We start from the raw sequence: 25,043 nt of genomic DNA on the forward strand, positions 1-25,043 counted from the left end.
GTGGAAAGATGATATTTATAGCTCATGAGACCTTTCTCAGTATTAGGGTGATTGGAAGGGTGAGTTGAATATGAAGGGATGATATCTAAAAAATAAAATTAAGGGGTGCAAGGGAGGAGAAAGGGAGAGGTAGAATGGGGTAAATTATCTCACATACAAGAGGCATAAAGCTTTTACTCTGGAGGCTAAGAGGGGGGAGATGAGAGGGAAGGAGTGAACCTTACTCTCATCAAATTTGATTTAAGTATGGAATAACATACACACTCAATTGGGTATAAAATCTATTTTTCTCTATAGGAAAGTAGGGGGGAAGGGAATAAGAAGGATATGACAGAAGGGAGAGCAAATGGGAGTAGGTGGTAATAAAAAGCAAACACTTATAAGGAGGGGCAGGGTCAAAGGCAAGAATAGAATAAATGGGGGTGGAATGAGATGGAGGGAAATATACTCTTTCACTACATGACTATTATGGAAGTTCTTTGCATGACTACATATGTATAACCTACATCAAATTGTTTACCTTCTCAATGAGGTGGGTGGGGAGGGAGGAAAAGAGAGAATGTGGAACTCAAAGTTTTAAAAACTTAAAATTGCTTTTATATACACCTGGGAAACAAGATATGCATGTAATGGGGTATAGAACTGTATCTTGACCTACAGAAAAATACAAGGGAAGGGGAGAAGAGAAGGGGGTGACAGAAGGGAGGGCAAATTGGGGGAAGGGGTAATCGGAATGTACATTGGGGTGGGGGAGGGGAGAGATGGGGAGAAAATTTGGAACTCAAAATGTTATGGAAGTGAATGCTGAATGAAAACTACAAATAATAGGAATAATAAAGAGAGAAAGACCACATATTAACTTTAAAAAAAAAAGGTGCTGCTAAACACCTCTTTTTGTGGTGACTAAGAACAGGAAATAGAAGGAATTCCCCTAAGTTGGGGAATGGCTACACAAGCTGTGGTATGTTGATTGTGGTTAAATATTACTGTGCTATTAAAAAAATGCCAAACAGGATGATTCCAGAAAAACCTGGAAAGACTTACATGAATTGATACAAAATGAAGTGAACAGAACCCGGAGAATGCTTTATACAGTAACAGCAATACTGTATGACGAAGATTTATAAATGCCTTAGCTATTCTCAGCAATACAATGATCCAAGACAATCCCAAAAGACAAATGATGAAGCATACTATCCACCTCTAGAAAAAGAATTAATATTGTTTAAATACAGATTGAAGCATACTATTCTTCACTTTCTTTTATTCTTTTTCTTTTATATGAGTCTTCTGGTAGAAGATGTTTTATATGATTGTTTTATATGATTTTATGATTATAAGATGTTTATATGATAAAATATGTATAACCTGTATCTGATTGCTTACCATTTCAGGGAGAGGGAAAGAGAGCAAGGAAGGGAAGGATAAAATTTCAAACTCAAAACTTTTTGTTAAAATATTGTTTTAATATGTAATTGGGGAAAAATAAAATATATTAAATTTTTTAAAAACCCCAGAATAAAAAATGAAATAAAAACAAATTTGTTTAAATCTTTTCCTTTACCCAACAGTACTCTTTCTGCCCATTTCAGCACCAAGATGCTGAAAAGGACTTCAAAGCACTATGGCAATATATTGAAATGGATGGTGAGTGTCATCTTGTAGAGGCAGGAGAGGGAGATAGTCAGACCTGAGCCTTGTGGAATTAAAGATAGGAAAATGTGGATGAGTTATATAGATGCAACAATTGAGGAAAGAAAGGATAAGTGTTTGAACTAGAAAGGTAACTTTCTCAGTGAATATAGGAGGAATGATGCGAGAGTTGTTGTGGTGGTTGGATGAATAAACCTTGGCAACTGAGTATACCAAAGATTTTATGATTCCTTGATTGAAGATGAATCACAAATCTATATATGTAGCCCTAATTTCTCCCTTGAATATGAGGCATACATTACTAATTTCTTATGAGGCATTTCAAATAGAATGTCTCAGAAATATTGCATACAAAATATGTCCCAACATACCAAATCCACCCATCTTCCAAATTCCCCTCAAAGACACTGTCTTCCAGTCACGCATGTTTGTTACCTCAGCATGTTCCTCCACTCTTCCTTTTGTCCCTCACTAATCTCTTCAGTTGCCAAATCTTACCATTTTCACTTTCACAACATCTCTCTTATCTCACGCGTTCTCTATTCATACAGATATCACCTTGATTAGGACCTTTATCACCTCTTGCCTAAAACAATGGAATGGTTTCCTGAGTAGTCTTCCTGTTTTACCTCTCTTTCCTCCCATCTATACCTCAAACAGTTATCAAAAATAATTGTTGTTAAGTGTAGCTATGACTATGCTGCTCTACTACTCAATAAACTCCAGTGGTTCTGATTCCATCTAGGATAAAATACACATTCTGTTGACCTTTTAAAGCTCTTTACAACCTTGGCCCAACCTATCTTCTTGGCCTAATTGTACTTTACTCCCTTTCCTTCACTCTGCAATCTAGCCATATTTGCCTTCTCCTTATTTCTCATACATGTCATTTGATGGACATGAGCTGAGATGTCAGCTCCCTGGGCTTTGCACTGACTATCCTCCATAGCTGAAATATACCCCTCTTTACCTCTTTCTCAAAGAATCCTTCCCTTTCAGATATAGCTCAATAATCTCCACATGAAACCTTTTCTTCAATTCCTCTTTAGATCTCTCTCCCTGCCTTTTATTTATTTGCATTTATTCTTCATAAGCTAACATATGCATTTGTTGTCTCTCTAATTAGAAAACAAATTTCATTTTTTGTATTTGTACTCCTAGAATTTGCAATAGTGCCTGGCACATGATATATACTTAGTAAATGCTTGTAATGGATTGATTGATTGACTGATTGATTGAATAAAGGTTTTTAGGGGAAATTGAGATTCAAGGATTATTTTGCTTGTGTGACTAATAGAAGTGTGTTCATCCTTCATTGCTGAAGAAGATCATGCCATCAGAGACATAATGACATGACTTGCACATGACTTTGTTTTGAGTGAAGGAGGGCTGTGCAGGTCACCAACCTCACTTCTCCTCCACAGCCATCTGAATCAGGTGACCAGATATTCATCAGGATGACCGGAGATGACCCAGGATGAGAAAATTGGGGTTAAGTGACTTGCCCAAGGTCACATAGCTAGTGAATGTCAAGTGTCTGAGATGAGATTTGAACTCCCTCACTGAAAACCAGGAAGTTTAGAAGAGAATTAGATTTAGATGGGAATATAACAGGATGTATTATAAATATGTTTAATTTGAAATACTAATAGGACATCCATAAGCAACTGACCATGCAGACTGATTTTGGGGAAATGTTAGAGCTAAATATATGGATATGAAATACCATGCAAAGTGAAAGTTTTTGTATTGTTGCTAATGTAAATAATACTGTATCAGGTCATATCACTGGCCTTTCCAGATATTTTCTTAAAATTCTTTTCTGTTGGCCTAAGTCAAATGTTACATTAAGTTCCCTCTTATTTAGCTTAGAATATGAATTCTTCTCAGATATTTTCTCTCTATCCTAATATGATTTATTCCAAAAATTTCACACTAATATAAAAAAAATATGTGTGGTAGAAGGAAGAAAGAAATTTGGATTAAAATGGTACCTAAAACTAAATAAAATTTTAAATTGATAAGAAGTTACCTGATCATTTCCACTGGTAGAAGATCACAGTGGGCTGATCTTCCCTTAATTCTTATAGATGATCCCTCTTTGATTATACTTTATAACTGTCTAATTTAAGTTTATTACAAATAATACTACTGATAGAGACTGACTACAACCATAATATTCAGATTTTTTAAAAAATATGTTCCATTCATCACAATTTACAAACAAAAGAGATTTAGGACTCAACCTAAAAGGGGACACAGAAAAATAATGGTCAATGAAAGTCCCATTTCTTTAATCATCTCCTCCTTCAACAAATATTTATTAAGCATTTATCATGTATAATACACTGTATTATCATTGTATGGGATACCTTGAGTTCTGAGGCATAATTTCTACTCTCAAGTAGTTTAGAAAAATAGAGGGAAATAGGCAAAATTTAAGGAAGTATGTGATAAATAGAATCAGAATAGTATAAAGTGCCATAGGTTTTCAGAGAATAGAAATTGGCTTGTGGGAAAGGTTTCATAGAAATGGTGCCATTTGAGCTAGACCATAAAGAATGGTTCTTTGACAGGCAGAGACAAGTTGAAAGGACCAAGGCAGACAGGATACACACAAAACTTCAGAACTCAGAAAGTTCAAGGCCTATTTGAAGAACTGCAAATATTTAATCTGAAGAGGAAGAATTGCGTATGCAGAGGTTTCATTTTAGAAACATGTGTAAATGATTGGAATAAGAATGAAAAAGAGTTCAAATGAAAGGATGGGGAACACTAAAGGATTTTCTCTTATATGCAATGACGTCTTTTGAAAATGTTTCACAAAGGGACTGTGACATCATAACTTTGCTTTAGGAGGAGTAAATTGGCACCTTTACAGAAGATAAACTGGAGGAAAGTTTAACACACCTCATAATTACATTTAAATTATATGCCTACAATGGTAAATAGATATTTTGGCGTTATTGTGTCTTTCTCAAAAATATATTATTAAAAATAGCTCATTTAAATCTTTAAATTTAAATTCCATCTTTTCACACTGTTTTCCCAACTCTAGGTCAAATGACAACAATGAATCAGCAACAGTCATATATTTCTATTTACCAGTGTGCGTACTCCTTAGGGATTATAGAAACAGTGACAGATTATGAAAAGAATTGTTTTGGCCAGTTAAAATAAATGAACATTACTTAAATATATTTACCTTTTGTAAATTAACATTTAGTAGTTATTACATTGAGAAATATCTAGGAATCAATATTGGATGGGAAGATTAATGTTATATTTTATTCAAAATATTCTCTGATGGGAACCACTTAAGGTCATTAGATATTCTTTAAAATTACCAAATATCCCTTCAGGAAAAAATACACTTACGAATTCAGGTTTTTATGTATTATCATAGTTATTTACTCACAATCATTGACATATAATAAGTAGAAATCTCACTGTATTGTTTTCTTCACACTATCAGAGTGATCTCTAAAAAGATGCTACAAAGTTTACCATTCTACTAATAATCAGAGGATGTCTACTTTTTTCTTGGAGATGCAATGGGGATTAACTGATTTGCCCAGGGTCACACAGCTAGTAAATGTCAAATATCTGAGGCTGAATTTAAACTCAAGTCCTCCTGACTCCAGTGCCAGTACTCTATCCACTGTGCCACCTCAGAGTATCTATTTCTTTACAATCTATTTCTCTAGTTTTCAGTTTCATGAATTTTATTCATGTCTGTAGGGGGCATCAGGTGGTACCTCATTTAAAAAGTAGATATCACTTTAATGATGAAGTGAACCCAAGCAATTTATTGCAAATAATTGAGGATTTCAAATTTGTCCAAATTCTTTGATCATTTATCCATTTTGTAATTGGCATTATCCCTATGGCTATATTTGTATTACACATGGATTAGAAGTACATTGTAAATTTACAAACTCATTGCTTTAATGACATTTTTTAATTTGACTTGTATTTCTATCAACAAAATAGTCACCTTTTAATTTAGCTAAGTTTTGCTCCTTTTTAAATTAATTAATCAAATTCTCTTTGCTAACATCAGCTGTAACCAGAGACAAGACCACTACATCTTAAAGTTCTTTAGTCACATTACAATTAGTACAGCCAAAATTTAGCATGGATCCATTATTTAAGAAAAGCAAAAGCAAGAAAATATTAACTTGCTTTTCTCCAAGAAAGGTATAATTGTTACCTTTCAAAATTTTATTATAAATAAATAGGAAAGTTGATAAGAGATGTCACTGTCATTCTCAAAGGGGGAAAACCAAAAGGAGAAACAGTATCAAGAGATACATTTGCAATCCACTTTATTTGTAATAAAATCTTGGCATTGGAAAAAAATTGTATCTCCATAAATGTTTCTTACACTGTAGTAAACAATAAGAGAAGCAAAACAATATATATTTTTTCACAGTTCTCTTAAAACAATGCGTGTTGTTCTCAAGTCTAGAATATTAGAAAAATGCAATAAAAAACAATCTTTTTCTTTACAAAACTGAGTGCAGAAAAGTTTTATTTCAAAAATATTGTCTTAAATAATGCTATTTTATTTGATTTATAAGTTAGGTAGTTAAACCCATTCATGCTTGAAGGTTTTTCTATAAATGGTGAGTTTTTTAATTGTTATTCTAATAAAGGCAGCAAGAAATCTCACCAAGAAGTTTCTTTATGGAATATTAATATTATGTTTTTCTCTCAAGTAAAAAAATAAGCTGCAAAAAGTATATCAGAGGAATATGACTAATACATATTTGTAAGTTACCTTGCAAAACATTTAAAATGCTGTATAAATCCTATTATTAGTACCATTGTACAATTTTGACATCTAAAATATATAAGGAACTGTTAAAAAGTAATAGTGGTAGCCCTAAGCTATAATGAATAAATAAGCTAAGGACTTGATTGGACAGTTTTCAAAGAGAAAACAAAAAACACAATTTGTTAATATTTGCTTCAGGAAAATAGTTGGCCTTGCTTCATCATTAAAGAGATGCAAGTTAATTTTTTTTTTGAGATAACACCTCACATGTTTAATAAATGGCCATATCATGAAACTCAACACTGATGAGATTGTAAACAGATACATGCAATAATTGCTAATGAAATTGTGAATTGTAGAATATTTTTGTGGAACTATCTGATAATATTTAGAAAAAATAAAATAAATAATCGCTTTTTGGTCCATTAATTCCCTTGTTGCAAGTATACTTCAAAAGCATTGCCAAAAAGACAAACTATTGGTTCAAAGACTTTCAAAACAGCATTATACGAACTTGAAAAGCAAAACAAAATATATGTGAACAAAATATCCAACAATAGGGAAATGGCTAAACAAATTGTCACATTAAGTAATAAAATAATGCAATGCCCTTAAAATAAATAGCAATGAGGATTACAAAAGGATAATGTAGTGTTCAAGAAAACATATCCCCAAATTTGAAAGTTTTCTAAAGAAATTTATTAGGTCATTTGGGGGATGTGTGTGTGTATGTGTGTGTGTGTGTGTGTGTGAGAGAGAGAGAGAGAGAGAGAGAGAGAGAGAGAGAGAGAGAGAGAGAGAGAGAGAGAGAGAGAGAGAGAGAGAGAGAACACCAGAAAGATATGTCTCCCTCTCTCCAGGTCCTGAAAGATTTACATCACATAAAATTTGATAAAATTTTCCACATTCACCTATACATGAATCACTTTAAAAAGGAACACACAAGACTCACACAGCACAATTCACATACAAATCATCTGACAAAGGTATCACATGCAAGATCCATACAAATCACATGAAAGGAACCCAAAACATAAGCGTGGTGGACTTCAACAAGTATCATACTGCCAAATAATGTTTTGGATCAATCTAGGACCTGAGGGAAACCCAAAATTCCTCATAGTCATTTCCCATATTCCTAGACAGTTCTGAGATCAAGTGACTTTCTGGATGCAGAATGCAGAAAATGTGGTTTAACAGTTTAATTATTAATAAGTTTTCTGAACAATATGATAGGTAGTTTTCCACAAGTTAAAAAGCAAACACAAGGGAAGGGAGCATACACTTATGAAAAGACTTCATACAGAGATTTAGAGGCAAAGGCTAAAATTTGTTATGTAACTGCTTAAGTGTGAATAGCAACAAAGAAGGCAGAAGTCCTTATTTAGATATTTCTTGCTGCCTAATAAAACAGATATTAAAAGCCACAATGGATTCTCAACATTCATGAATATGTATTATTTATACATCAAAGATAAGCAGTAGTGACTAACATTAGAATCTTGACATCTGAATTATATGAGTTACATTTCTGGAAAAGTTCCTAATATTGTGTTTTAGGCAAGAATGTATAATGGTCTATTTGAAATTCTGGAGTCTATTTTTAAAATTTAAAAATTTATCAAAGATTACATTTATAAGTTATTAAAACCTAATCAAAGGATAGCCTAATCATTTATTTTGTCAAAATTGCCCAATAGTTTAGGATTACCTTTTTCCTTTGTTCTTGTGGTCTAGAGGAATATTCAATGTAAAGCACTTTGTATGAGAAAATCCTATTCAAATCTAAGGTTATCATTAACATCATTACTGCTGTTATTGTTACATAACGACTTTCGCGTATATCTTAAAGTTTTCCTAAAAGATAACTGTTTTATTTTTATTGAATAGAAAAATAGCTTTTCATTAAATCAAGATAATAAAAGAAATTAGATCAGAAATAATCTGAGTAAATTATCTTTTCCATTTCTTTTTATGAAAGAATAATCATCCTCCATACATAGCTACTTTCTCATAAAATTCCTAAGCCATTTTCTATAAATGCATACTCTGACTTTGGCTTTTAAAAAATTGTCCAAAGAATGCATATATTTATGTATGTCTCTGTATTTAAATAAAATTAAGAAGAGTAGGATAAAAGTGACTGTCCATATAAGAAGCTTACAATTAATCAAAACTCATTCTAAATTATTTTCTATTTGGTATCTACATTTTTTGTACCAAATATTTTTTGATTTTACATAAAATTTTTATTTTTAATAAAATTTAAAGAGTATGTAGTTAATACTACAGTTTATTGTTTTTTTTTTAATAAACACAATTTCTTTGAAATATACAATGCAGGGTATAAATTGAAAAGTCTATACTGATGTAGCAAAATACCTTGCTGAATTTAAATTGCTTTTGTTAGTCTTTTCAAGTTTCTGGTTTGCATGAAATGTATTTTCATGCAAAAAATATTAAACAAAAAATTACATCTATAAAATCATATTGCCTAATGAAATCCTCAGGATTTTAAATATTCCTCACCCAATTTTGTTCTATTTATAAATATTTTTATTGTCAATATCATGAAATAGCATTTGTCTTGTTCTTACTCTTGTAGTAAAATATTGGGTTAGGCCATGTACAGAAATGAAAGCTGTAATGAGTTTTGCAGTTGACGCTCTTTACTGAAATTGAATGAATGAACCAAGTCCATAATTAATTTGACTATGTCAAAATCAACACATGATCATGCCAACACTATTTCTGTCTCAGGTATGAGTGGGGGAAGGGAGAGAAGGGATTTTATCATCTCATTAGATTTTCCTCCAAATGGAACTAAAATTTTCCTGTTAATATGGATATTCCAGATATGGCTAGATATGACTAAGGACATTACTTCCATATAAAAACCTGATCACAATGGGTAGAATTTGTGGTGGTAAAAAGTTAGTTTATAATGAAGAGTAAATATTAAAATGCCCTCTGAAAAATGGTTTAGGGAGGGAATTGTTTTATATTTTATTTTAAAGTTCACCCAGAATTGATGGTAAAAGTAAATCTGAGGCTTATGAAATCATTTTCTTCTAAATTACTGACATTCTCGGAGCTGGAGTTTTAACTTAAGAATCCTTTTGCATTGCTGTAATATGCTGAACCCCCTTTACCACAAATAAAGTCTGTTCTTCATATGTCTTTATACAAGTGAAATAATCCTAACTTCTTTTCCTCTGGACTGTCCCTTATGAGGTTTTGTCATAATCTTGTTGAAATTTCCTGAAGTGTTAGAAATACTAAAATAGGTTTCTAACAACCACATGAGCATAAAGCATAGTCTCCTTTGAAAGTTCTATATACATGAGGTTATTCTCAAAGGGAGGTTGAATGGAAGAGACAATCTGATCAGTAGCCAATCTATCTCCTTAATGTATAGGAAAAGATATGTCTCATTGAAATACACACAGATTTTTCCCCACTCCCTAGCCTAGAACTTGTGCACCCACATAATTTGCTGACAGAAGACTTCAGTAATTTTATATCCCAGATGAGTTATAAACTGAGAGGAGAGGTGAATTTTTATATTTGGCATGGGAAGGGATGGGAATGGGGGTGCAGTGAGGATGAGATGGGGTTTGTATTGCTTAGGAAAGATTGATAAGTTACCCTGACCTCCATTTCCCTTCAGTTTCTGAATGTACCAGGTACCTCTATGCCTGTGGGAAAAGAGTCACTACAAATAATACAGTATTCCATCAATTCACTGTTCCTCTCAGTAAATAAAGCAGTGTGTGACACTGGTCCCATCCTCAAAGAAAGATGCTGACAAATTCATCAGGTTGATTAATGTTCAGAGAAGGAAGTACCCTGTGAGATAATCAAATTTCTATCACTGAACAGCAATATTTAATGTTATGGTTGTATTTATATGATGCATTTGCTTTAAAACAATATCCCCAATAGTACAGTGTCTCCATTAATTTAGCTGGTTTATACTCTGATGTGTGTTATTACAATGGATATTTCTATTGTTTGTTGAAATATGTTTGTGTTTGAAGTTCTGCTGATACAGAGATTAGATCTATTTGAAGGAGATCAGTCTAGCAAGTGAAGTAAATGTAAACCTTATCAGGAGTCTCTAGTTATGTGTAGGAACATATTGCATGAGTCGGTAATGTAACTTTTAAGAAATGTCTACACACAAGCTTTCATATACCTTTATTCTGTCTTTAGAATTTGGAATGATGGGAGATCATACAATTAAAAGTCAGCGACCTCGATCTGTTCATGAGAAAAGGGTCCCTCAGGAACAAGCTGATGCTGCTAAATTTATGGCACAAACTGGTAATACGTTAGTTACATTTTTTCTATTTACTGTTGTTAACTTAATTTAAAAACACTGCATGTTTTCATAATCTTTTGCTGCACATTTGTCAGTTTTGAAGCTGATACTTTTTTTGAACCATTTTTTTGTCACCAGTTAAAGTCCATAAATAAAGTAGCTGGAAATTGAATAGAAGACATAAAAATATGCACTATGAAATACTTAACTATCAGAAAAGATTTCATTGTTCATAAAGTATAGCATGCAAATGGAATATAAGGACTGTAACAATATGATTTAAATATTCTAGTTAACTGCTTCAAATATATCATAAACATTTTTCAAGAAACTCTTGCCAATGGAAAGTCCAGATTCTTAATAATGAGTAAACATTAGAAGATTTCAGTATTATAACATTTAAACTCAGATGCATTTAGAGCTCAACAAATACTTTGTAAGTTCTGGTTTCAGTTGCCTAACTTAATGCATCAATAAATATTAATTAACTATTCATATTTTACAGAAATTATTCATTAGAAATGGTGTGATTTTAATATTAGTTAAAATATCCTTGGTTAAAAACAGTTTTTCTCAAGGAAACTCAATAACTAGAAGACAGTCTATTTGCATATAATATGATACCTCAAAACATTGAGAAAAATGAATATTAATAAAATGACTGTCTTTCTCATAAGTGTTTTCATATATCTAAAAATGCCATACATTTTACAACTAACTAGGAAAGCAATTACTTTGCCTATGTATTTAGTGTCTGTGTACACAGAGATGCTGCAGAATATTACATTCAAGTTAGGGCTCGTTGTAATAAATAAGCTAGCATTCTGTCTGGTAACTCTGCAGCTGACACCTTTTAAATGAAAGGGTTTTGTTTTTTTTTTAATGTGTCATGAACATATCCAATTGTCACCTTTATTTTGAAAACTAAAACATCTTTGTCTCCATGAAGGTTTTGTCCATTGCAAGCTAGAGGGGTTCCTCCTGTTGATGCAGATGGTCTCAAGCAAATTGGTCACCTTTCTGAAGTGATGCCTTGGTTGATTATGATACAAACTTCTGAAAGAATAAATACATTCCCCTTTTGTTTATGTCTTAGATAAGGTTTAATCAGATACTAGCATTAATGATTTAATTTTTAAAACATATTTTAATATCATTGAAGTATAATTTTTGTAACCAGTAAATGCATATATTTTAGAGAACTTGCTTTCAGATAATAGTATTACCAGGTTTAAATTCAACAATATAAGGAAGGAGATTAATGTTCAGAACAATGTACAATAACGACCTAAGTTTAGTTTCTTGCAAATGCAGAAATTCCTACAAACTGCTTTGCGCAGGTCAAAACTTATGGGCATTGATAACACAAAGCAATCTACTTGTGTTTTGCTAAGTGGATTAAGAAATGGCTATCTGGACTTGTGTAAATATCCAGACATCCTAAAATTTGCCATTCTTCCCTTTAGGCTTTGAGAAGCTTTGCCATTTGTCATCTAGGAAAACGCTTTGAATTTAAAGAAATGACTAAACACAGAGTGCTCACAACCATCTCAGGGGCATTCAGGGGAAAATATTCAAAGAAAGGGGAAATCCTATATGGAGAGGTCTGGTTGGTGGGGTGTGAAGACTCTGGCTTGACTCATCTGTCTGCTAACAGGGAATGTTTCCTTGTATCAAGCAAGTGACAGGAAGAAATGCAACTTAAAAGAGATCAACTTATTGGATTTATGAAACCTGAGTGTGCAGTTCTCACATGGTTAGGCATATGGCAATTGCCCATTTTATTTTTGCTTTTTTCCCTGATTTTGGGCAAATCAGAATTTACATAAGCATACTTTAGACATACATACATACACACATAGTTTATTTGCCTATACTGTATAAGCAGTGCATAGAAACCCAACCTTTAATTAAAACTTTTTATGAATTCAGATAACCAAAACTAAATAACTATGTTTTTAAAGCAAAAACTTACTGTCTATATTTTCATTTAATTGTTCCTTTCTAGTCATTATATCTAATATATCATACCTCTTGGATTATAAAATTAGTGAAGCATTTTAAAAATTGAATCATGAAGATATTTTAAAATATTTCCTCACATTCTTATTCATATTTCCAAAAATGCAGTGAGCATCTTTATCATCATATGTCTGAAAAAAAAAGATTGTGTTAGTTGACGACATTAATGTTGAAGAACTCACTATTTGATACAACAGATTGATACATAAAGGTACAGAAGAAATATATAAATGTATATTCATTGCTTTGGAACTTACTGAAAGCTTTGTTTTAGGAATAAAATTCTTTTTTGAAAGAAGGAGATAGCATCACTGGCAAAGCAATAAAGTGAAAAGCATCCATCAGGTCTACTGGAAATATTTTAATAATCATTTCTCTTACATTTTCCTGATATTATCATTCCTTTAGGCATTATGGGAGTTAGTATGGATCTTACCCAGGTAAGTATCACACAATTAGATATCCTATACAGTGTTATGTTACAGAACATTCTCTTCTACCTGTCTTTTGAGCAAAGGAAATGTTTAGAGATATGAACATTTTTCTTTTGATCGCATTATTTTGATAACATAATAGCTATAAATATAAAATAATAATGGACATGGTTATGATATGATTTTTGTACTCTTCTTGCAGTGTAGAAAAACCAAGTACAAGGTAGATTTCATAGTTTTCAGAAATATTTAAAAAACATTTTTCTCTGACTTTAGAGATCTATAGGAGTCACCAGAGAAACTTACATTGCAGATTTGTATGCACATTTTAAGAAAACTTCCTTAGAAAGTGTTTAGTTTGAAAATATTTATTAAACTCATGTCTTCAAGATGTAATAAGATTATCAATCACTTCACAAGTAAGAAGACTTGATTCTAGTATGGTTAACCTATTAATTGAGTCAGTCTTTAGAACTGGTGTATATTACCACACAAATCATTTAAACATAATTAAATAATTGATCAAGTTAAGTGTTGAGATTGCTGTTCTATGGATTAAATGGGGGCACATATTGGCATAGATGGTGAGAGGATTGATCTTAGAGTGAGGAAGACCTGGGTTAAAGTTACAAGATTGACTGTGTGACAATAGGAAAGTGCCTTAATTTCTCATTTCCTGGGGGAACTCCTTAAGACTAGAAGTTGCAGAGGTGTACTTGATCTAAATTAGTGAAGAGAGTTTTCACATTGCCAGGAGTTCACTGCACTGATGAAATCAGAGGTTTAGACCCTTATCCCACCAAAAAAAAAATTAAATCAGATACCATTTTAAGTATTAAACAATAGTTCATGATAATGATGCATTTCATCTTCACAATTTGTCTATAAAAGTTACTTTTAATTTATGGCACTAAAAAAGATTGTGGATTTTCTTTTAGATAATATGGTAGTTTTTTTTAAACTTTACTGAGAAAAAAATAGCTCCTTCAAAATATTAAAGAATCATGTAATTTAAAAAGTAGTATATTTAAATTTTTTAAAGTTTAAAAAGCCATTACATTTAAAAAGTAACAACACCACTAGAATGTAAAATCAAGTTTCCAAGTTTATGATAAAAAGGAATACTGATATTCATAGCCTAGTCAGTCATTTTGGTCTGCTGGCTTTAAAAAACTTACCATTGCTTTAAAACCTAGAGATTTCCAACTGTTTCTTAATAAATTCTTTATCAAATCACCATGGTTAAGTATCTTATTATTCTATATAACTTTCTAATCTATGCCTATTGAAGCATAAGACATCTAGATGTTGTATCATGTAATTTAATTGACAATGAACAAATAGGTTGTGTGTAGATAAATAGCAATTGTCTAGACTGGCAAAGGGATCAGACTGTGAAATCAAGACTTCCCTTGCTCAGATATGACTAGCCTTTTTGTACCATCTAGACCAAGTGTTAATTTATATTCATTTAAGAATCTTTCTCCATACACATAAAAACTAAATTATATATTGTAAATATATAATACCTATATATTATAACATATATGTATACACACAAATGTATGTGCTTATGTACACATTTGCACCATATACAATAGAATGAACAAACTGACATGTCCAAGTTGCTTCTGAAGGAATCTATCATGAAAGAGACAAACATTTTAAGTAATTATTTCTTAACTTCTCTAAGTCTCCATTTCTATATCAATAAAATGATAACAGATGCCTTCACTACCTACCTCACAGGGGTGTTGTGAGGACAAAACTAAATGTCTGTGAAGAGCTTTGTACCTCATGAAGTTCTATAAAGATGCTCACAATGGTTATTTTTTCTTCTTTCAAAAAATGCAGTTTACATCAAAAACTGAAAATCACACACAGTCCTTTTGTACTTAAAACATTCCTTACAAACTGTATTTAATTTCTCATATCAGTCATCTAATGAATTTCACTTCTGTCAGTCTTCCAGTGAGCTATGCTGTTTTCCTCAGGCTTGTCAAGTCAAAACGTTAGTGGCACAGAAGGAGACTGCACAGAAGCAAAAAAGGATTTGGCAAAGCATTTGTTTCAGCAAGCTGCCATTGTATAGGCATCTTTTCATTGGTCTCAAATAAAAAAGTCATGTTTGAAAATGAATGCATGTCATCAGAAAAGGTCTCAAATGAAGGAAATCTGTTTGTCAATGAATTCTTTGAAAGTTTAGGATGAGGAAAAAGAGAAAGACAACGCTAATTTCCATGGACAAGTAATTGCTCATTCTAAGACCTCATTTAGCAACTTTAAGAAATATTTGCATTATTATTCAGAACTGACCCCCACATTTTGAAATCTTTTTATGGCAAAAATGAACTGAGAGTTAACATATAATTGTTTAATATTCACAAAATATCAGTCTTTTCTTACAATACTTAATTTGCCAGCATACAGTATGTACTTGAAAGCCCTGAACCTGCTACCATTAGAAAGTACAATTAAACCAAATATTTCTGAACTTCCTACATGCCAGGGTAAAATAAAGATCATTGCTTGAGACAAAATAATTTCAATTTTGGGCAAAAACTGTCTCAGTTTATTTTATTTATAAAACCTTAATTATACATATATTTGCCCAGTATTTAATTCATAACTTCCTAAAACTCATTCAATCAATTTTATTAATATAGCTTCTGTCCATAGGTTCTGCATATAGATTCAAAATGCTCTAAAGATCAAGTTTTTTAATATCTTCCCTAAATTTGTACCTGACAAATTTTTTCCTTCAGTTCCACAACAGAGCAGCATCACTGTTGATAATGATATTCTGCATAAGGTTGTTTTTTTAAAGGTAAGGAATACCTAAGAAGAAAAGTTTTGAGTTTTGATATCACTTGCACTATTCAGTCAGTTGATAAATATTTAAGTGCCTGCTTTGTGCCAGTCACTGTGCTAAGTGCTAGGGATACAAAGACTGGCAAAAGGTAGTTTCTATTCTCAAGGACCTCACAGTCTAATGTAATCAGTAAATAATATGTCTCTTGTATAAAATCATAATCAAATGTTGTAGTTCTGTTAAAACAAAGAAACTGAGGGAGAATGTTAACCTAGATCATACATCCTGATGAAACAATTTATTATAGGCAGTACAAGAGAATTATCCATGAAAAACTAGTGCAAATTTAATTCTATATGCATTCACCTGACTACCCCTCCTTATGCTCTATTTAGTATGATACATACCAACGTAAAAGTCATTATCCTCAGAACCTCTGTGGGAATACTTAAAATAGAAGCATGCTTAAGTCACTTCTCAAACAACTAACTACAAGTAATGGAAATAATGTATATGGTAATATCAAAACTTGATAACTTATTGATAGGAAAATAGTATATATGTCTGGCCAGAAAATTTTGCTTTGAGATCAAATTTATAATATCTACTATGAATGTTAGGCTAAGAGAGCATTAAGAGTCCACTGTCATGATTTTCAGTACTTTAGCCTTTAAATTTCCTTAGAACTTGATTCTTTAATTATCTGGAAACCATTGATGCTATAGAATTGACTTATTTGATTTGAGAAAATGGATCCAAACCTTCCTTATTTTATAAAAACCCATTGTTGTCCAGTTTTAGCGTTATAATACAAATACTGGAAGAGTTTTCATCCATTCTGAGTGAGAGTCACTAAAGTGATCTAGACCCTGGGAAAAGCATCATGTTGTCAAAATTCCCTTATTAATAATTGCAATAGAATGAATAACTTCATTCTGAAATGGCAAAGTAATACTACTCTAGGACCTTTTTGGAAACAATGAGAGTAATTGTTCAGTGTGCTACAACACAAATTAATATGACAAAATTACCCATGACTTGAGCATTCTAAGAGCTAGGAATGAGGGTCCACAATGAAAGCATGAAAGAAATGCATGGATATATAATTCATCCCTCACTTTAAAAGAATAGGCTATGTTTGAATAGCATTCAGTTACCCTCCCCCTGTACCATTTCATATCTATTTAAAGATTTTTGAGGCAGAAAATAAAAACCAGTTTGTCTTCTATTATGCAAAATGTTGACTGATTCTTTTTCTTTTAGTATCCATAGTGCAGTGGTGTTTTGTGAAAAGAAGCACTACTTACAAGGTTGGACTCAAAGTCAGTTCTTGCATCAGTTCTCTGTGCATCCCAATTTTTAATTTATTGTTTCACTAAACATTTTTTTCCATGGACCCTATCAAGTGTCTAATGTCATACTGTTGCCTTCAGATTTGCTTACATGCCACAATGTTAGTTACTTACAATGTTTTATATTATCACTCAAGGCAGTATTCATTTTTATTTGTTGTCTTGTGTACAGGTGAATCTGGTGTGGAAGAGTGGTCCCAGTGGAGTTCATGTTCAGTTACTTGTGGTCAAGGGTCGCAGGTGCGAACCAGAGCTTGTGTATCACCTTACGGGACACACTGCAGCGGCCCATTAAGAGAATCAAGGGTTTGCAATAACACTGCCCTCTGTCCAGGTAGTGTTAGCAGCAAATACAATTGTGGATGTTATTGAATTGTGTCTTGCTAAGCATTTGAAATATTTGGTTATTTTCACATGAATTGAGTATAGACATTTTAATTAGAGTGGATAAGTGTAATTCTTATTCATCTGGGAAATTTCATTATGTATGTGATTATTTCATAGCAGTCAAAAGATCTATACAAGCAATTCTTTCAAGGATAGTTCTAGATATGAGTGAATATATGTTTTTAATTAGATGTTTACCCATAGTTTTATTTTTACAGGAATAGAAAATGAGGAAAAGTATTCTATTGAATGATTTAGGAAGAAAAAAACACAATTTACTAATGTGCTGGGAAGGTGAAACAACTTTTTGTTATTTAAGACAAATGACAAGTTTTTGGAGCCAGGAATTCTCCACAATTGCCACAAAAAGTCATTATAACCTTATAAGTGAAAAAAATTAATTTTCAGGGGCTTTTTTTAAAATTTAGCTCAAACTTCCTTTGACCATGGTTACAAGTACAATGATTACATTTGGTTCTCTATACTCAGCTACTGTCTGTGAGCTGGAGGCTCTATTTTACGCTTCTGTTTAATATAAAATTTGAAATGACTGCCCTCTTTTGAACTGTCCATTGCTTTGGACATTTGATACAGTCATTTAGGGAACAGAAAATGATATAATCCAAACGGAACAGAGTACCATTTCTTTCTTACTTAAGGCAAGTATCAAATATTTCACTGCAAACCAGCATTTTCTGCTGCATTCACACAACTACAAAATTTTTTCCCTCAGTCTCCTCCTTTTTCTCTTTCTCCTCTTTTTCCTCTTCTCCTTCTTTCCTTCCTTCCCTCTCTCTTCTTTTCCCTCTTCCCTTCTTCCTCTCCCTCTCTCCCTTTTCCTCTCCTTCACCTTCTTCCTTCCCCTCTCTTTCCTTTTTTTTCCCTTTCCCCCTCTCTTTATCTCTCTTCATCCCTCCATCTCTCCAGCCCTCCCATCTCCTCTCCTCTCTGATGTTGGTAGCTAATGGTTTGTATTTCATTCTCTGTGGGATCACCTGGAATGTTAACTATAAATCCAGGATCTAGCAGCACTGATGCCATAAGGAGCTGCTTTATGGTAACCAGCAGTGGTTTGGGTCCACAGAGGAACATGGATTTTTACCTGCTTCCCCTCTAAACACACGTCTTGTCACAGCTTGCTAGTTCTGTAGGCTTCCTAGGGACACCCCTATGGTTTTATATCTGGGACCCCTGAGGGTTTCTTCCTTTGAGTAGGAAGAGGTAGAAATGAATCCTAAAGAAATATGGGCCACTTAAGTGAATGGATGTTCCCAGAGGAGCTCCTGATTCTAGGAACCAACCTAGCAAGTAGGAAGCAAAGCTATGTAGAAACATAAACAGTCACAGCTGAGTAGTACAAGATACCTTCGCCAGTAAGTAGAAGAGATTAGATAAGACAGTAGAGGATAGAATGGGGAGAAGGTCTTGGAAGGAAATGGTAAGAAGCAGTTGGCAAAGCACAAATGAAACCAATCAGTAAGACAATTAATCAATAATAATTTATTAAGTGCTATGGGCACTTATTTATATGCCGGGGACTGTGCCAAGGACTGAGGATACAAAACAAAAAAAAACACATAATCCCTGTCCTTAAGGAGATCACGTTCTAATGAGAAAGATGACAAATAAATATCTAGATATAGACAGGATATATGCAGAGTAAAAAAGGGTTAAGTGTGCAAGAAAGCTTTGATAGAGTGTATGGAATGTGGAAAGAAGTAGAACATAAAGGATAGAAGGAGAAGCCAAAAGCATACAAAGACAAAATGGCAAAAAAAAATTTAAAAGAACAGAAAGAACAGGTGAAGGACAAAAGGAACGATACCATTAAGGGAAGAAAGATAAAGAAAGAAAAGAGGAATCAGAGTAAAAACTAAATGAAGTGTAGATGACACGAGAAAGAATACAGAGAATGGAATAGGATCAATTTGCAGAAAAATAGTAGAAAAGAAGGTCTAGAATTCCAGAGAGGAATAGGGGAGATTTGAAAAGCTAAGAAAATTGAAAACGAGCAATTAGTAGTGTATGCTTTGTGACAACAGAGCAAATTTGCAGTTAATATTTATGGAATTCCACTTTTATGGATTAAGTTCAAGTGTGTGTGTGTGTGTGTGTGTGTGTGTGTGTATGCGTGAGCGTGTACACATAAACAGTACTCTGTCAAAGAATAACGTATAACTTTATTTGAGATTCATGAGAAGCAGCAGGATGTATTGGACAGAGAGCTGACCTCAGAGTCAAGAAAATCTATGTTTAAGTCTTATCTCTGACATGTTTCCTATGTGACTAAGGACAAATCATTTAATCTCTCATTGCCCCAGTCAACTCACTAAGAATATAAGTTGAAGACAACCAGCTGATGAGCATCAGTAGAAGGAATTTCTCACTGACAGCTCCCTATACTAATGAAATCATGTTTAAAAAAGGAAAGGAATCCATTGAGTATCTTGACAACTAAACATTAACTATAAGTCAAAGACAGACCCAAGGCAAAATTGTGGGAGCTGTAATGGACTTCATGGTACAATCCCTCATTTTGTCACCCATCAGCTTAAGTATCCACTACCATCATGTTGGTGTCTCACTGCCTAGTGTACTACACCATGTTATACACTACAGGTAATATCCCAAATTCTAATCCTACCCCATCTTCCATATCACTTTCATCATCAAAATGTACATGTTCATTGGCTAGTTACAATACCAAACACATTTGATATAAGATAAGGATAATAATGATACTTTCCCAGTGATAGCTGCATTTTAACATTGTCTTTCACTACTAAAGGCATTGGCAGCATGAGGCAGTGTACATGGTAATTAGGAAGCTAGCACTGAAACCCAAAAGAGTCGGTTTTAGACCTCACCTCTTACACTTGATGTGTGACTCTGGGCAAAGCATTTAACATGTCATGGCTCTGGGAAATGCTCTGAGACTCTACATTACAGAGGATGAAATCACATTTAGTTTCTATCCCTTCATTGACAATCAAAAGGGTTAAAGATTCAGTGGTGGAGTTCTTTGCGGACAGAGAACCCCCTTTTTTTTTTCTCCTCACTAATCTCACTGTATAGGTAAGGAAGTACTCTGCCTGTGTTTAAAATTGGTTCTTACTTTAACACTAATCCATCAGTCAAATCAAATTAATTTCTAATACGGATAAGAAAAAATTTGTGAATTATAAACTTGAAAAACTAATAGTATTAAATCAATAAAGACTGGAGGATTTAAAAGCAAAGAGTTATTCAGAACATCATTTCCTTTTGAAAGAACATCAGTTTCCTTCTTTAAGCTCAGGCTGATACGTAGGTTATTATCCTCAAAGGAGAGTCTGGCTATGAGTAGGAATAAAGAAGATTGGATTGGAAAGTGCCTTAATCAGGTTTTTCTTTTCAGCTGGTTTTGCATATGTGCATGTATTTTTATTTCAACCAAAAGATATATTATTCTCTCTTTCATCTAAGCAAAAGAGAAAATCTGTCAGAAGATGACAATACACTTTTCCATCCTCCATTCATCCTTACCTTCATTTCATTGTACCTCTGGAATAAGAGACAAAACTGAAGAGTCGCATATATGACAGAAATTTTAACTCACTTTCTTGAAGTATATACCTTTATATTGGCTAATGACAATTTCCACAAACAGTTGTATCCATTTTATTTATTGGTATATGTTTTAATATGTGATATTGATATTGGGGAAAGCATCTTTACTTCATAATAATACAGAAAGAAATAGATTTGAAGATAATGAAAAAGCAAATTTGTGTTTTTCCTTCTTTTTCTTTTTCAATACTGAGTGACATTTTATAATGTCAGTTATAAAGCTCAATTATTTCCACCTGTTGAACATTCATAGGCTCATAGATAGACAACCTGAAGGGAGCTCAGGGGCCATCAGACCCAACATTCTCATTTTATTTGAGGGAAGGAAACGATCATTTAGTAAGTGCCTTCTATGTGCCAGGCACTGTACTAAGAGCTTTAAAAAAAATCTTTGAACCTCACAACAATCATTCTTGGAAGTAGGTGCTATTATTATCTGCATTTTACAATTGAGGAAATTGTAAATTAATTTATTTTAATATTAAGATGAAATGTTTTAATACTATCATAGGTGATGCTTTCAAATGGTGTTTTAACATATTTACATAAATGTTTCATGGTAGTTATGCAATATTTCATGTGTTAATTATTTTGTTTTGATATTTTCCAGACTCATTATGTATGCTTTCCTTTCAAGCTAATTTTTAATGAAAGCAATGATTACAAATGAATTCTTCCACCTAAATATTGCCTGAAATGGTATAAATTTTTCTGTACTCAAATATCACATTTGCAATGAGATAAGTGAGCTAAACAACATTACCTGATTAGTTAAATTGTGTCTATCCAAAATATGCCTACCGTTTAAAGAAATAGCATAAAATTGTACAAAGTCAGACTAGATAGTTAACCATTCCTTGCTTCACATTATGAAATGGTGATGCTAGAGGTTATTTGCATTGCCAAGGGGGATGATGGAAAATGAATGATTTTCACTTTCAGGTTACACTTTAAACATTACCTTAGTTAAACCATATAATTCTTACTTCCTGGGGCATCTGGTAGAGCAAAAAAATCACTGCACCTCACAAAAGCTAGGTTTGAGCCCTAGCTATGCCATTCCGTACTTGTAGTCCTTTGACCCTCACCTTAAAATGATCTCAGACTTCCCTACCATTTTAAGATTCTAGGTAACCTAATTTCTCTTTTTCAAAGTTGGTCATTTTGAATAGGAAATTTTACATTTTGAGTGAGCCATAGAAAATAATTTTGTAGCAAAGAAAGTGAAAAGCTATGTAACTAATTTTGGAGATCACTGTTTTCTGATTTGTAATTTTATGGTGCTCATTCACATTTTTATTATATTTTACAAAAGCTTTACATAGGCTAAAGTATAGTTAATTTTCTCCCATCAGCATCATATCTGGCTTATATTTTTTGAGCAACGGATTAACATTTATTTATTAAGCACTTATTATGTGACAAGTGCTGTGTTACACACTTGAGATTTAAATATAAGGATTGAAATGATACCTACTCAAAAGGAGCTCATATTATATCCTCCACTTTCTCCTTTGAGATAATCAGTTTTTAAATAAAATATCATTGAAAATTGTTTTATAAAATTTGAAACCACAGAATTTTTAAAACTGCACTATTTATACTGGCTTCAAAACCTTCTAATAATATCACTTTCTGTTTACTGTATTGCTTCTCACTTGACCAAAACCATCAATATACAGAAGAAAGTCAAGTAGAGGGGTTTTGCAATTACTGGTCAATCTGGTCAGTTTCTACAGTTGAAACAGATACATCATGCTCCAGAAAGGACCCCTTCCCCAAGTCCCATTTGTTTACCTGTGCATTGATTAAACGTACCAGACAGTTTTCAGATTTAGAAACTTTATTTTTCTTCCTTCCTTCCTTCCTTCCTTCCTTCCTTCCTTCCTTCCTTCCTTCCTTCCTTCCTTCCTTTCTTCTTTCCTTCCTTTCTCTCTCTCTTCTACTTCTCCTCCTCCTCCTCTTCATCTTCCTCCACACTCAAATCATTCACAATGAGCATCTCTGAATAGCAAAGTATCTGAAATTGTGGCAGTATCTGCACATTATTTCCCATAACAAAATCAGTAGAATTCTATAGAAGCAAAAGGATTTTGCAGTCAATATTAGATCCAAAATTCCTAATTAAAAGGAGTTAATATTATTTTACTTTCTTTGATGCTATGGAAGAATCATGAAATCACACCATGAAAAATAAAGACTCAAGAAAAAAGTAATCAATAATTTATTCTTCAAAAGCTTTAGGTTTCATCAACCATCAAAGTTAATCAAGGTTTTTAAGATTAAGAGATGAAAATCTGCCAATTTAGAATTCATTTAATAAGTTCCTCTTTTCTGGGATGCTTTGAATACTGAAGTATTTTTAAGGAGAGAAAATGTATAAACTAGCAAATTGAATAACAGAGCAGTGTAATTAATGACAATACTCAGAAATCTTGATCTACCTGTTTCAACAGAACTGAGAAAGACTGGCTACAGAGCAGCAAGAAAGAGTATATTATTTAATAAAAAATATCTTTAATATCAGTATATTCAGAAAATATTTTAAATTATATATCCCAATTCATCTTTTTTTGAAAATATTACTTACCATGTTAAATATCTGCCATTTCTAAATGCTGAGCCATATGACTCTCCTATTTTGACTGACCAATGATAAAAATTCACCTAAGGCTAGATGAGGCATGTATACATAGAACGTATGTAAATGTGTTCACTCTGTGTGTGTGTGTGTGTGTGTGTGTGTGTGTGTGTGTGTATGGATATGTGTAGGAGTGATTTTTTTTTTCAACAGACAACATGGAGTGGTTCAGCTTTCACAGCTTATTTGATGGAGTTTTGAATTTCTAGTAATGCAATGTTATTTGAAGCCAAGTTCAAACAGTAAATTAAGTCAGATATTCCTTTGTCTTCTTCCTCCTGATTCCTTTCTCTTCTTTTTTTATTGAGAGAATGATTTTAAGAGTAACTACTTTTGGTATACTGTTGGGCCATTTAGTAAGGGGCTTAGAGTCATTTTTAATATCATTATTATTGGTAATAATTTAAGCACAGTCTTAGAGCAACCAGTCTCTTTAATTCATGATTTATTGTATAAAGTATTGATAATATAATGTCTGTAAGGTATGACATGATCCAAAATTAAGAGCTGTAGGAAAAAATATTAGATATTAATAGTAGTGAAAATATTTGCTGAGAAGAAAGTCTAAGAAGCTCAATAAAGGTTTGTACCTGCAATATTTAAAATATACCTCTTAAAAGTTCTATTAGCTTATATACATTAAAACATTGATTTAATTTATTCCAAATTTAAAAAATTAAGTAAAGAAATAATGTAAAGCTAGTTCTTCCAAAGTTCTGATTCTCTTTCACCTTTTTTTTAATGTATGGCAAAACTTTTAAGGATGTCACCTAGCACTTTGGTCCTGTATAGTGTACTGCTACTATTTAATGTGTGACCTTTGGACAAGTGTCTTAACCTCTGTGGTTCCCAGTGAAAAGGGCTGGAATTAAGGCTCTTCATCCAGAATCATAAGTGAAAAGTAGTTCAACTTACTGTGATTAGATTAGTTAAAGAAAATGATCATTATGCTGCTAGCTTTACTGTGGTAATTATCTTTAAGTAGAAATAAGTTCACTGAAAAGCTTCCTAGTGAAAAAATGTATCTCT

At 32.7% G+C, this 25,043-nt stretch overlaps 1 protein-coding gene across 4 annotated transcripts in view; it reads left to right on the plus strand.

Moving 5' to 3' along the window:
• ADGRB3 (adhesion G protein-coupled receptor B3) overlaps window positions 1–25,043 on the plus strand; it is an 897,850-nt gene that overhangs the window by 345,660 nt on the left and 527,147 nt on the right. For all 4 annotated transcript variants that reach the window (XM_072642564.1, XM_072642566.1, XM_072642567.1 and 1 more), the window contains exons 4-5: window positions 10,649–10,759; window positions 17,550–17,711. In XM_072642564.1, coding sequence (XP_072498665.1) covers window positions 10,649–10,759; window positions 17,550–17,711 — 273 coding nt within the window. The remainder of the gene's footprint in view (window positions 1–10,648; window positions 10,760–17,549; window positions 17,712–25,043) is intronic.

Source organism: Notamacropus eugenii, chromosome 2 (genome assembly GCF_028372415.1).
Source record: "Notamacropus eugenii isolate mMacEug1 chromosome 2, mMacEug1.pri_v2, whole genome shotgun sequence".
In the NCBI taxonomy this organism is placed as follows: domain Eukaryota; kingdom Metazoa; phylum Chordata; class Mammalia; order Diprotodontia; family Macropodidae; genus Notamacropus; species Notamacropus eugenii.